General features: G+C 44.9%; 1 protein-coding gene across 1 annotated transcript in view; it reads left to right on the forward strand.

Annotated features, from left to right (window-relative positions):
* Positions 1 to 12,845, forward strand: part of LOC147690254 (60 kDa lysophospholipase-like) — a 363,203-nt gene that overhangs the window by 193,987 nt on the left and 156,371 nt on the right. The window contains exon 9 of the mRNA XM_086937891.1: positions 7,388 to 7,501. Coding sequence (XP_086794017.1) covers positions 7,388 to 7,501 — 114 coding nt within the window. The remainder of the gene's footprint in view (positions 1 to 7,387; positions 7,502 to 12,845) is intronic.

Below are 12,845 nucleotides of genomic sequence, written 5' to 3' on the forward strand. Positions count from 1 at the left end.
CTTTTTGTGGCTTTCTCCCCATCTCCCTACCTCATAAGGGCAATAATGTTATGTTATGTTAAAAAAATTTGTTAAGCGCAGCTAACACCTTAAGGTTTCTTGGCGCTTGTGCTGAGGGGACAGTGAAAGAAACGTGAGGGGGAGAACTAATTGTAGGCCTCAATGAAGAGGAAAGTCTTGAGAAGGGATCTGAACCTAGTGTGTGGGGAGGGCAACCTAAGAGGAAGGGGAAGGGTGTTCCAAAAAGAGGGAGCTAAAAATGAAAACCTGAGGCCGCCATGCTTCTTCCTCTTGAATCTTGGAACTGATAGCAGGGCCATCTGAGATGACCGGAGATTACGAAGAGGAACATACGGGTGGAGAAGGGAAGAAATGAAAAGGGGACCGTGACCTGCAAGGGATTTAGAGATGATGCAGCCTAGCTTGAACTTACAGCGAGCAGAGACCGGAAGCCAATAGAGACTTTTTAAGAGAGGGCGGACATGTTGATCTCTAGGTTGGCGGTAAATCAGGCGAGCGGCCTGATTTTGGATCAACTGGAGTCTCTTGATTTGATAGTCAGGGATGCCTACATACAGTGCGTTTGCGTAGTCGAGTCTGGAAATGACTAACGCAAGCAAATTGCAATTGCAAGGTGTATTGTAAAATGCATAAAAATATGCTACCTTAAAGCCAAACTAACGTTAACCATCCCCCCAGAGATCATTCTACACGCAAACTAGGGGTCTCTATGGCATTCTTAGGGAACATTCCCCTAGATGACATATGTAAGGCAGCAACTTGGGCCACACCACACACCTTCACAAAACACTATTGTGTAGATGTGCAGGCAAAACAACAAGCTAGTGTGTGCCAGGCTGTATTAAAAGCACTATTTCAACTACTGCAACAGATACAGGTAGCCACCGCTAAGGAGGCTACTGTTGTATAGTCAATGCATAGTGTACAATCTGCAGCTCGTATGCCTCGAACGGAAAATGCTACTTACCAGTATGCATCTGTTCTTGGCATGTAGAGCTGCAGAGTTGTACATGCCCACCCACCTCGATCTGTTCCAGTATTATCTTATTTAGATACATCACTCATGGACCTCTTTACACTTTTTACTAGTCCATCTAACCCTAAGTGGCAAAAATAATCTAACAATTGAGCCGATGCCCATGCACATTGTGTGCCCAAGGAGGAGTCACCAGTCTCTTGACTGCAACCATTCTTCGAAGACAAAAACAACATGCAAACATCCGAGCCCAACACCAGATGGCGATCTATGCTTAGTGTACAACTCTGCAGTTCTATATGCCAAGAAGAGATGCATACTGGTAAGTAGCATTTTCCTTTTTTAGTTGACCAAAATTCGCCAGATGGGGCTAACGTTATTAGTAGTCTACAAAACTCCTTTTGCAATTGTGTCACATGCTTAACCATGGCTATATTGCTCATATCACTCTTTTTACATGCTTACACACACAATCTGTATCCATTTAAAAAACATTGCCTTTGAAAAGGTGTTATGAAAGTCCTTTCACATGATTTTCTCATACTCATACATATTGGGTATTCAGACCACGGGTCTGATTGACAGCCTATGGCTCTATGTAAAAGGGACATTTTTGATTTTACCCAACTAATCTATTTTTTTAAGACATTTTTTATTTTTTATTTCTGTGATCTGATTATCTGATAGACAACATAATTACTTGCGGATACATACAAATATTATTGTATCATATACTTATAACGGTATCTTTACAACAATTCAAACCCAATGCATTAGTTCATGCAATAGCGTATACTGTATATAGATAAAGACTATAGTTTAGGAATCATGTCTCAGAATATGAATCACATCTGCATCATATGTCCGAATTTCATAGTCAACTGCATCAAACAACATTGTCTGTTTCGGTATTTCAAGACCACAGTAGTCCTCCTCTGCATGCCAGGATAACTGGGATCTCCAATCCCATACAAAAGTCCATTCCGTTTTTCCAAGCCCTGATAGAAGGAGGTGTTTCCGATTTCCATAACCTGGCTATGTCTCACTTAGCGATGGTAAGGCCAAGCCAAAAAAGATGACCTTTGCACCTGTTGCCACCAATCTCATCTGTTATATGAAGTATTGTTCGTCTAGGGAATCTAGGCAATTCCTACCCAAGTATTTCAGTTAAACACACTAATACACCACACTAGATCCTATCCTGAGCCCTACATGTCCAGACTGTCTGCAGGAATGTACCCTCATCGTTCTGACATCATAGGCATACTGGGGAGTCAATCAGTCCAGCTCTCCATAGTCTAAGGCACATATTAAAATGCCCTGTGGAGGTACTTAAACTGGATGAGTCATAGGCGGGAGGAAATGGCCGCTCCACACCCCCTGCGGCCTCTGTCCAATCATCTGTGTCTACGGGGCCTATGTCTGTTTGCTAGGTATCTTTAAGTGTCTCGAGTGTTGCGACACTGAGTTATGAGGGATTGGTATATTTTGGATATCTTGTGTTCTCCCAGGTCTCACATTAGAAGCTTTTCCTCTAGTGGATTACATTCTGTGAGTGACTCCAGTTTATCTATGTCGGGTGTGACCGCATGGCAGAGCTGTAAATATTTATAAAACTGAGTTGTGCATGGAAAATTAGTCTTTTGTCTTGAAATGATTTGAGGACCATGCCATGCATGATATCTCCGAATGTAGAGATTCCTATCCTGTCCCATCCGCGGAAACCCTGGAGTCCAGCCAGGGGTAATAGTTGATTGTGCCATAATGGTGATTCGTGGGTGATACAACCCCACCACCCCATTCTTCGAAGAGACTGCTGCCAGGAAAGAATTACCACTCTGGTAGCAGGTGGCAAGGAGTGGAGATTTGATCGTTCATTATCTAGCGTTCCACTTAATATGCTGGATCATCGCTAGGCCCATAGTGCCAATCATTAATCACCTGAAGGTGTGAGGCCACGCAATAGGCCTTCATATACGCAGCCTAGAAACCACTACAGTACGTTGACTGAAAGCAGGAGTGAAGCGCTACCTGGGATGCACCCCCGCCCCCCCCGTCCCCAGGAATTGCCCCAGCATAGCATTAATATGTTTGAACCAGGATGATGGGATTGGATGTGGATGAGTCTGCAGATGGTAAAGTAATTATGGGAGAGATACCATCTTGAAAATTGCGGATCTCCTGTATAGCGTTAAAGGCAGTCCCGCCCAGAGTGGAGTGTTGGTTTGTACCTTTTCGGTAACTATGCCTAGATTCCGGTCCCATGATGATTAGGGTTCTCAGACAGGAATACACCTAAGTACAGCAGCCGGTATGACGCTAGTTTAAGTTTCTCAGCCCCGTTGTTACGCCCCAAGGTGACCTGTAGTGGCCAGATAGTGGCCTTCCGGGGATTCAGGTATAGACCTGACATTGCCCCGAAAATCCGCCTACTCTGCAATATTCTAGGGCCCTTTTTATATGGATCCGTGAGGAAGGATAGTAAATCGTCTGCGTACAGTGCTATATGATCTGATACATCTACTGTCCATTCAAAACCCCGAATCTGCGCGTCTTTCCGGACCCATATGACCAGCAGCTCAATTGCAAGTGCAAAGAGGAGAGGAGACCGAGAACATCCCTGCCATGCCTGACTGGGAAGGGGTCCGAGACGCAAGCCGCGACTCGAACTGCAGTTGTCAGGTCAGTATATAGGAGCTTGATATATGCTAAAAACTGTGGGCCAAAATTATAGCGTGGTAGGAGCGCAAATAAATAGGTCCAACTAATGGAATCAAAAGCTTTGTCCATATCTGCCAATAACAGAGCTGCTGGTCTATCTAAGCGATCTATTGCTGCTATGGCATTGTGAGCTCTCCGAATGTTATGGCGGTTTGAGCGATGGGGCATAAAGCCCGCTTGGTCTAGGTGGACAATGTCTGACATGTGTGGTAGTAGTCTATTCGCCAGAATTGTTGCGAGAATTTGCGCTTCAATATTTAAGAGAGCTATCGGGTGGTAGGAGGTGTGGTGTTCAGGTGGCCTACCTGGCTTGGGAAATATCACTATTTCAGCATACCGCCAGTCTGGTGGCAAGAATGCCGTCTCCTGAATTAGGTTGAGGAGATGAGGGCCTAACTGGGTTACTGGGGTAGCCATTGTGAACGGGGGCCCGGCCCTTCCGCAACTCAGACACAGCTGTCATTAGTTCTTAAAGTGTAATAGGCGTATCTAAGGATTTCCGTGCGTCCTCAGGGATGGTTTGCAGTGGTATATCGTCCAGCAAGCTCTCTATTAATGAGATGTGTATGACCTCTAAAAGTCTGTGGAGATCCCCATAAAAGTGTGCGAAGCTACTAGCAATTACTGTGGGGTCTGTAAGGGTTGGCCCTTGTGTGTCGTGAATAGGAGGGAGAGGGTGGACGCCAGTCTGCCTACAAAATCGATAGAGTAATTTGCTAGATTTTCACCCCACTGATATATTCTACTCCGGAATGCCAACTAAGCGCGTTGGGCCTCATCCATTAGTTCACTCTGATACTGTTGTTGGGTTAACCATAGGTTCCTACGAGCTGTGTGTGTCGCCGTCTTGGCTGCATCTTTCTAGCAGCATTATTTGGGTTTCTAAGCGTGTGAGTTTACGCATCCGGAGTTTTCATTCTGCTGTGGTGTAGCTAATGTCAATCCCACGTATTGTGGGTTTCATGGCCTCCCACAGTGTTTGCGAAGAGGACAAAATATTCGGCTTCTGCTTTTTGCATATGAGCCCTATATTTCTGATTTTGCATGGGCCAGGAGGAGAGTCTCCATCTAAATGGGCGTCGATGTGGGCCGATTGAGAGTGTTATCGCGATTGGGGAATGGTTTGATAGCCCCCGGGGTATAATTGAGGCCTCAGCTATTCTCTGGAGACAGTTCTCTGGTATAAATAGTCGAGCCGAGAGAAGGTATTGTGTATTGAGTAATCTGTATAGCCTGTGTCATATGGGTGAAGCATTCTTCTTGTATCAAACCAGCCCATCATGTTTGCGAAGGAAAGTAGCTTAGACTCCTTGGGCCTCTCTATGGTCCCCGGCGGTCTGCCCCCTATCGGCGGGAACATGCATCACGTTGTTCCAGTCGCCACCCATAATTGCAAAGCATTCAGGGAGAATCTCCCATACATCTATTAGGCAATCAATGAAGGTTTGAGAGAGTGGGGGGCATAGATGCTACCTATTACTATTTGCTCTCTGCAGACAGTCCCTTGGACAATAACGTACCACCCATGTGAGTTGATCCAGTGGCATGTGTATGTGAATGGAACTTGACAATGTATGATGAGGGCCACTCCCCTGGAGCCCCGTGTGAATCCCGAATGAAATACCTGGGCATAACCATATCTGGGTAGGCGGGGCGTCTTAGTGCCCATAAGGTGTGTCTCTTGCAACAATACTATGTCCGCTCTAGAAAGCTTTGCTTGGAGTATCGCACCACGCTTAATTTTATCTAGCAGACCCTTACATTACAACACATGATACGCAGTTGACCCTGTGAGGCCTCATTTGTTTGAGATGGCGTTGACATGTAATAAACATTTATATGGATGTATTCACATAGTAGGGCACCTATCTAGTATTACAGTGTCTAAGCATTGGGTTAAAACCATAAACAACCCAACCCGCAACCCATCCCTCACTCACCCTCCTACCAAATACCTCCGAGAAATTGAAGCATCTGTCATGGATTGAACACCATATCGGCCCCAACGGGGTTCGATGTTGTATTTCTCCAATGGATCCCCAAACACCCGAAAGCCATAATGGCAAATTTAAAGGAAAGGAAGCAGGTTCTGGTGTTCCAGCCCGCAATCAACTAACAGACTGCATAAGTCACAGTAATTGTACTTCAGTTCAGTTCCCTTTGGCCAATATTAGGGTTCATTTATGCTGTGTTGAGGCATCCGCTGCTGGCGTGTTTCCTTGTTCTCGTCCTGTATCTTAGAGTGCCATATAGACCTGGAGCGGTGCCGCTGTTTACCCCTTTGCTGTGTTCACTGGCAATGAGATTCACCAGATGACGAGTCTGAATCATGGCGAGGAGGAGTGTGAGGCTTGGTTCGTATCTGGGTTTGTACCTGTTCGTCTGTCCAGCTAGAGACGGCTTCCGGTGTATCAAAGAATAGAGTATGCAAAGTGTATTCAACTCACAAACGTGCAGGGAACTGGAGCGAATATACAATTTTGAGCTCCTGTAGTCGTGCCTTGGCTGCTTGGAAAGGTTGTCACTGCTGTAGGGCCATTCTTGTGTAGTCTGGGAATATCATGATTCTATGCGAGTCCTAGAAGAGGTCCCCCTTTACCTTGGCTACCTGGCTCAGTTTTAAATGATAAACTAAGATTCTAGTACCAGTATAAGCTGGATTCAAGTCATCAATGTTTGCATTTCTTAGTTAACAGACAAAAAACAATTGGGTATATTAATCACTGTTCCAATTTACTGTAAGCTGGGTTAGGTAGCTACTTTAGTTGATGATCCTTCTGTTGTGTAACTCTGTTCTTCAGCGTGATAGAACAAGAAAACAAATCACAGGGTTGTGTGTAAAAACCCTGTTAATTTTGAGACTAATATTTACAATTACTGTAAAGGCAGTTGCCTGCTAAAGGTGTTGAAGAGCTGATGTAAAACACTTGGCTAATGCTTTCAAGAGGCATTGCTACTCTATCCCTTTCCACTTTTACAACACCTTGTGGTGTAGATCATTTCACGACATTGCAACCCACACTGTACAGTTTCAAAGAGAGCATATCTGAGATAATGTAAATAAGCCTAACAGTGGGATACCGTGGGACATACAGGGACAACGTTGCTGATATCTGTCAAATAAAATGGAGTGCCATGCAGAAAAAAAACTTAGTTTTTGGAGTGCAATATCTTCAGTGGGGAAAAGGGGGGGGGGGGTTGAACAAGACTCGGAGTCGGATTCCACAGCACTCAAGAGAAGCAGCTTAAATAGATAACCTAATAGAGGCCTTATACTGTGACACACCATTGGCAATATCCAGCTGGTCCTCCCATTGGCAAACTAACTAACCGAAGGAATGAGGTACCTCAGTTGGAACAGTATTTTATTTAAGTCTGGTAGATTTGGCAGCAGTAGAGTAGGCAGTGTTTGGTGGTAGACTAGACAAGCATGTCTAAAATTGCCTCCCTTCTAATTCCTCTTCAAATTGACATTAGACATGATTACTTGGAAACAACGTACCCGATTATATAATTTTTTTTATTTTAATGTTTTTCATTACATGAAGTTGGATTGCTTTTAAAACTGATGTTGTCTCTGTTCCTGAAGTTGTACGTGTCAGAATATTGAAGGTCTCTTAAACAGACACGTCACATGTCTAACCTAAACTTGCCTCTTGTAAATTGCAGGTTCTCACTGATGCAGGAGTCATTCCAGGAGGGGACATGACGCCTGAAGCTGCACTGTCTAAACTCTCATATGTACTGGGCAAACGCCACATCAGCCATGAGAAGAAGAGAAAGGTACATATCAAAAAAATACATTTTTGCATTAAGTATTTTTAGGTACTTAGTGAAAAATTACTCCAACTATGCTATTTGTCTCTGTACCCAAAAGTATATATTTATCCAGAGTGATTGCACTGGTGTAGTGTAATTTGAAAATACGTCAATGTGAGGTAGGTGTGGAGACTTTCCACTGACCGAATTGCAAGTTCAGTGCTTGAGCCTAATTGTACAACAAAGGTGGCTTCTATGTAACTTGTTTTGCTTCTTTCAAAGCAACCAGAACAATGTAAGAGAGCAGGGTAGTGTATCTCAGCATACCTGAAAAAACCAAACTCCCTGCTCTTTCTGAGCCAAAGGCTCTGGACCTTTGACGCAGGTATGAATTAACAAGAAGCTGCAATATCATCAATCAAATTACTCACTTCAGTTAAATAATCAATTTTAAGAGTCAATGATGAGATTTGATGTGTTTAAAGGGTTTTATTTAATTCTATAGATATGTCTTTATTAAGCATCAATTATTTATTCAATACAATGTAGAATATGTATAGTAGCATAAAGCTATTCAAGATAATTCCCTATTCTAAATTCCAAGACGAGAAAAGTATTTTGAAACCCATAAAGAGTTCAAACTGTTAATGTGTAAGCATAAAGCTAAAGAAATTCGAGTACCACTTCTCTTGAGGAGAAGTTTAGAATTTTCATTGGAGTCTTAGAGATAGCATAGATTCTGGCAAAGGGGAATAAATAGGTCTCGACAAATAACTCGATAAAGAGCTTAGAAAAGTCTGCGCAAAGTGCAGAGCTTCAGAGTGTAAAGAGTCTGGATATCTGTGTGGCAGCAAGAAAGAATCCTTGGGGAAATTGCCTAGCCTAATCTAAGAATACACACTATTCTAACAATTCGATATCTATAACTCATACATTTGTTGCGCTATTTGAGTTTCTTCAGCCAATGAGGTTTTGAGGTCTTCATGGTAATGGGAAGCTTCTACCGTCTACGGTATCTTGAATCCGATTATTACATTCTTAATGTTACATTTCTTTTAACATTGTAATAATCGTGGTTGGTTTCCACTGGCTTCTTCTATACAAAACAGTTCATAGTTAGGTCTGTCATTTCATAAATGAAATCTTCACTTTCTCACATATTCTAACTTACAAATTTTGTCTATGAAGAAACTTTAAAGTATATTTTAACTACATTATCCAGCACACTATTGTATTGTGTGAGATATCTTTCCATGAGAAGGTCGAAAACTATCCATCATGGGATTAGGTTAGTTTAGCACATTTGTTCATGGAACTCTTCACATTACTAGGAAAGTTGTTTTAAAGTCAGTAGAAAAAGGAAAAGAAAACTGCATTCAGAAGCAATTCTAACTCCACACTTCTTACTTTGGGAGCCTAGTCCTCCCATTTTCCATTCTAAAATGTGGCTTCTTGTTTTAGGCCTACACATACATTCTACATGGTAATTACATATATTTGCGTTTAATAAAGTGCTCTTACAAATGTAATACCCTTAGTATGCTTTTCAGAATTAAGAACAATGGTTGTATGCTTGTTGTTGTTACTCCATACCCATATAGTTACTTTGTCTTCTGTGACAAATATGTTTCAAAACGTGCTTTTGAAATGTATTTGTGTCCATTAAAAAGGAAAAATACCCTGCAATTTATTTTGATTGCATTTTAAGTACCCATTTCCTGCCCTCGCTTTAAAGTTTGATATAAACCGTTCTATGTGAAAATTTGACACTGTAGTTACCTGTAGTTTGAGTGCTTCGTTGATTTCTTCTGGTCATCCTCTTTAAAAGTAATGACTGTTTTTCAGCTAAGACTGTATTAATTTGGATAAGTCTGTGAAGATACCCTGGCTTCGGTTTGTGAGGGATAGGCTAACCGAGATTGGGTTGGATGAGTACTTTGACACTCCGCCAAGTATCCCCTTAAACGCAAAGGGTATAATTAAAGAATAGCATAGGGTCTGGGCAAATTCGCGTCATTTACAATTGAATGTACTCTGCCCTAGCTGCCCTTTCATGCCCAAACAGCATTTTTTGAGAGTTTTATATAGCGCTAGCTAGACCCGGAGGTATCGGAGCGCTTTACATAAGGTTCCACACGTTACATCAGTTACTAGAAAAACATTTCAAGAGAGTAGAAGACAAAATAAATGGAGCTTAGAAGGGTAAGGGAGTATATATAAATATATGCGACACATTAAACAGTGAGAAGGGGAGACAAATAGAGCGGATAGTGGGAGAGAAAGGAATGGAAGAGGGGGTAGATGTTATGAGAGACGAAGGGAAAGTTGGCCCAATGACCGACTGGGTGGGTGACGGCCGAAGAGGGAATCAACAGCCAGTCTCCCCTTTAGCTCTCAAGGTAGCTCCATTGGGCATCGGTCAGATAGCTAGGTCTCAACAGACCAGGGAGAATTCACAGAAGAATGTCCAGGTGTGAAACAGGATGAAAACTCAGAACCAAGTGGGTGAGGGCAAAGGTCAGGAAATGGAAAGGAAATAAGTAGGGTGGATAGGGGTAGGAGGGTACTGTGAGGGGGGACGAGGGAGATATGGTCAGGAGAGTCTGCCCAAAGACCGGCTGGGTAGGAGACTGCCGAGCATGGAATCCACAGCCCATCTCTTCAATAGCTATTAGGGTAGCTCCACCGGGCATCCGTCAGAATAGCTAGGGCTCAACAGTCGAGGGAGGGTTCCCAGAGTAAATGTCCGGGTGTGAGGGCAGGAACAGGCTTGGGTTGGAGTCGACCTTCCAGGACCTGGCATTTCACTTTTAATTCAAGGGTGTGCGCCCCAATGGAGTCCACATCTGCCTAGAGTGCATTAAAATGTGTGCCCATTTCCGATTTGAATGAGTCGAAGGAGGCTCCTATGTTCACCTTTATGTCCTCTCTGAGCTCCCTTTTGAGGTCCTTCAGGTTTCCAAGGAGGTACTCCCAGGAGAGCTCCATTCCCCCGTCTCCTGGGTGCCTGCTTCCTCCTGCACCTCTCCTGCTTTGAGCGCCCGTACTAGATGAAGACCTTGTTGGGCTGCTCTTTTTTGGGTGGCATAGTGGCAGTTCTGTGTCGCACCCCACACCCCTCCGCTCTGAAGCAGGTCAGAGGAGGGAGAGCAGCACTGTCGGAGGAATCTGTGGGAGCACCAGGGTCCAGGCACACTCCCCACCTCCAAGTGTGCCACGCGGTTCTTTGGAGCGTGCTAGAATATGGATTTCCCCTCTCTGTGCTGGGGTCACTGTGATCAGACTGGAAGGACCTTGGGCGCCATTGTTAGAAATGGGATTTCTGGTTGGCTGAGGCTTGTGCCAAAGCCAGGCAGAAACCACCACTCTAGTTAGGGCAAGGATGTTTCACTCCAAAGATAACCCCTGCTGACCCCCTTGGCAATGTGACACGAGCAGTAAGGCTGATCCCGGAGGCAATGTAAGTTAAGTATTTGCGCCCGCACCCACCAGCAACAACATCCCAGGCCCCCCACAAAAGGAACTCCACACAAGTTATATCAAAAATAGCCTTTGTATTATCGAAACACATCAGATAGTAATCACACCATATACATTGTGCCAACTGGCACAGGCAATATTTACAAGGGATTATGTACACAGGACAGGACCTCATGGATCACTGTCAGGAATAAGCACTTTGTAGAACTAGCACTTTGTAGAAGTAGCACTTAGAACATAGTAATTGTAGCACCAAATAGCAAATGTAGCACACAACCATTAACCACTGCTAAAAGGTAAGTACCACCTACACAACCCTAACCACCACCTAATCACGCAGGGACCCATGAACTCACTTGCATAACTATACTAGGAAAAACAACCACCTAAGCATATAAATACATTTAGGGGTATAGGCCAGAAGCTTTACACATGATGCATGAAGACACATTCAGCGGTGTATCTAAGACACATGATGCATGAAAACACATTCAGTGGTGTAGGTAAGACACATGATGCATGAAGACCCATTCAGAGGTGTAGGTAAGACACATGATGCATGAAAACACATTCAGCGGTGTAGGTAAGACACCTGATGCATAAAGACACATTCAGAGGTGTAGGTAAGACACATGATGCATAAAGACACATTCAGAGGTGTAGGTAAGACACATGATGCATAAAAACACATTCAGAGGTATAGGCCAGAAGCTTCACACATGATGCATAAAAACACATTCAGAGGTGTCCGAACACAGGGTGCGCAAAACATACTACACCCAGTACATTTCCTAACACCCAAAGCATTAGCGCATAAATCACATTTAGCACATAAATCACAATAGGGTCCAGGTTGCGCCACTGCGCCAAAACCTAAACTTAGCAGCTGTCCACTACTCTCTGGGCAGCTGGGGACAAGAACAGGGCCTAAAAGCTGCAGCTGGCACTAAGTTCTGTGCAGCTGGGGAAGACCAAGGTAGGGATGTAGGAGTGCGACTCACTCCTGAGTCCAAAGTACATGTCCCTAGAAAGAAACCTAAACGGTGCAGCTGCCCACTACTTGCTGGGCAGCTGGGAACTCAAAACTGCGACATCGGCTCTCCCTAGCCCTTAGAACAAAACTGCGTCAACTGGGAGCCCTCTAGGCTCTGGTCACCAATGGGCATCTTGGCAGCCCTTCTAGGCTCTGGCATAACAGGGCCCCTGAAAGCCATCTGGCTCTCAAAACATAGGTGTCCCAACAGGTAGGAGCCACGGGGCTCCGCACAGGCCCCTCTGGGGCCTTTCAAATAAACATGGCCCCCCAAGCCCCACACAGGGACTCATTAAAACAAATATGGGCCATCATTGGAGCCTTCGGGACTCTAAGGCAAATAGGGCCCAAAACGGTGGAGCGGCCCGCTCCCAAACAGGGCCGCTCAAAAACTGCCTCCTCGGCTCGCAATAACCAGGAGGCTCTAAAGAGAAGCCGCCGTCGGGGCGGCCCGCGACTGCGGTCCTTGGTACTCGTGTGGCCTTCCCCCGCCCCAGCCGTCTTAACTTACCGGCTCTCGGAGGTGGAAGGATTTCTTTCTCGGGCAGCGGTAGCGCTCGGCGGGGCTCTCTCTCCTCATGGGAGCCCCGCCTTCACCATGCGCCCGCTTCACCCAGTCTTCACCTGGTCCCCATCTCTGGACCGGGACTTCGTGTGTGGAGCCTTTGTGGCTCAGAGGCAGCACGTCTTTTTTTCCCGGATGGGCACTGGCCAATCCCAGCGCGGCAGCGTGCGGGACTTCCCTCCGAGGGCTGGAAGTCCCGCCCCGTGTCAGGCACTGCGGTGCCTGACTTCCTCTTTGCGGCGCGAGGGCCGCATCGGTGTTTCTCAGGGGCAGTAACAAGGGGTGGGCAC

The sequence above is a fragment of the Lissotriton vulgaris genome, chromosome 9 (genome assembly GCF_964263255.1).
Source record: "Lissotriton vulgaris chromosome 9, aLisVul1.2, whole genome shotgun sequence".
Lineage (NCBI taxonomy): Eukaryota > Metazoa > Chordata > Amphibia > Caudata > Salamandridae > Lissotriton > Lissotriton vulgaris.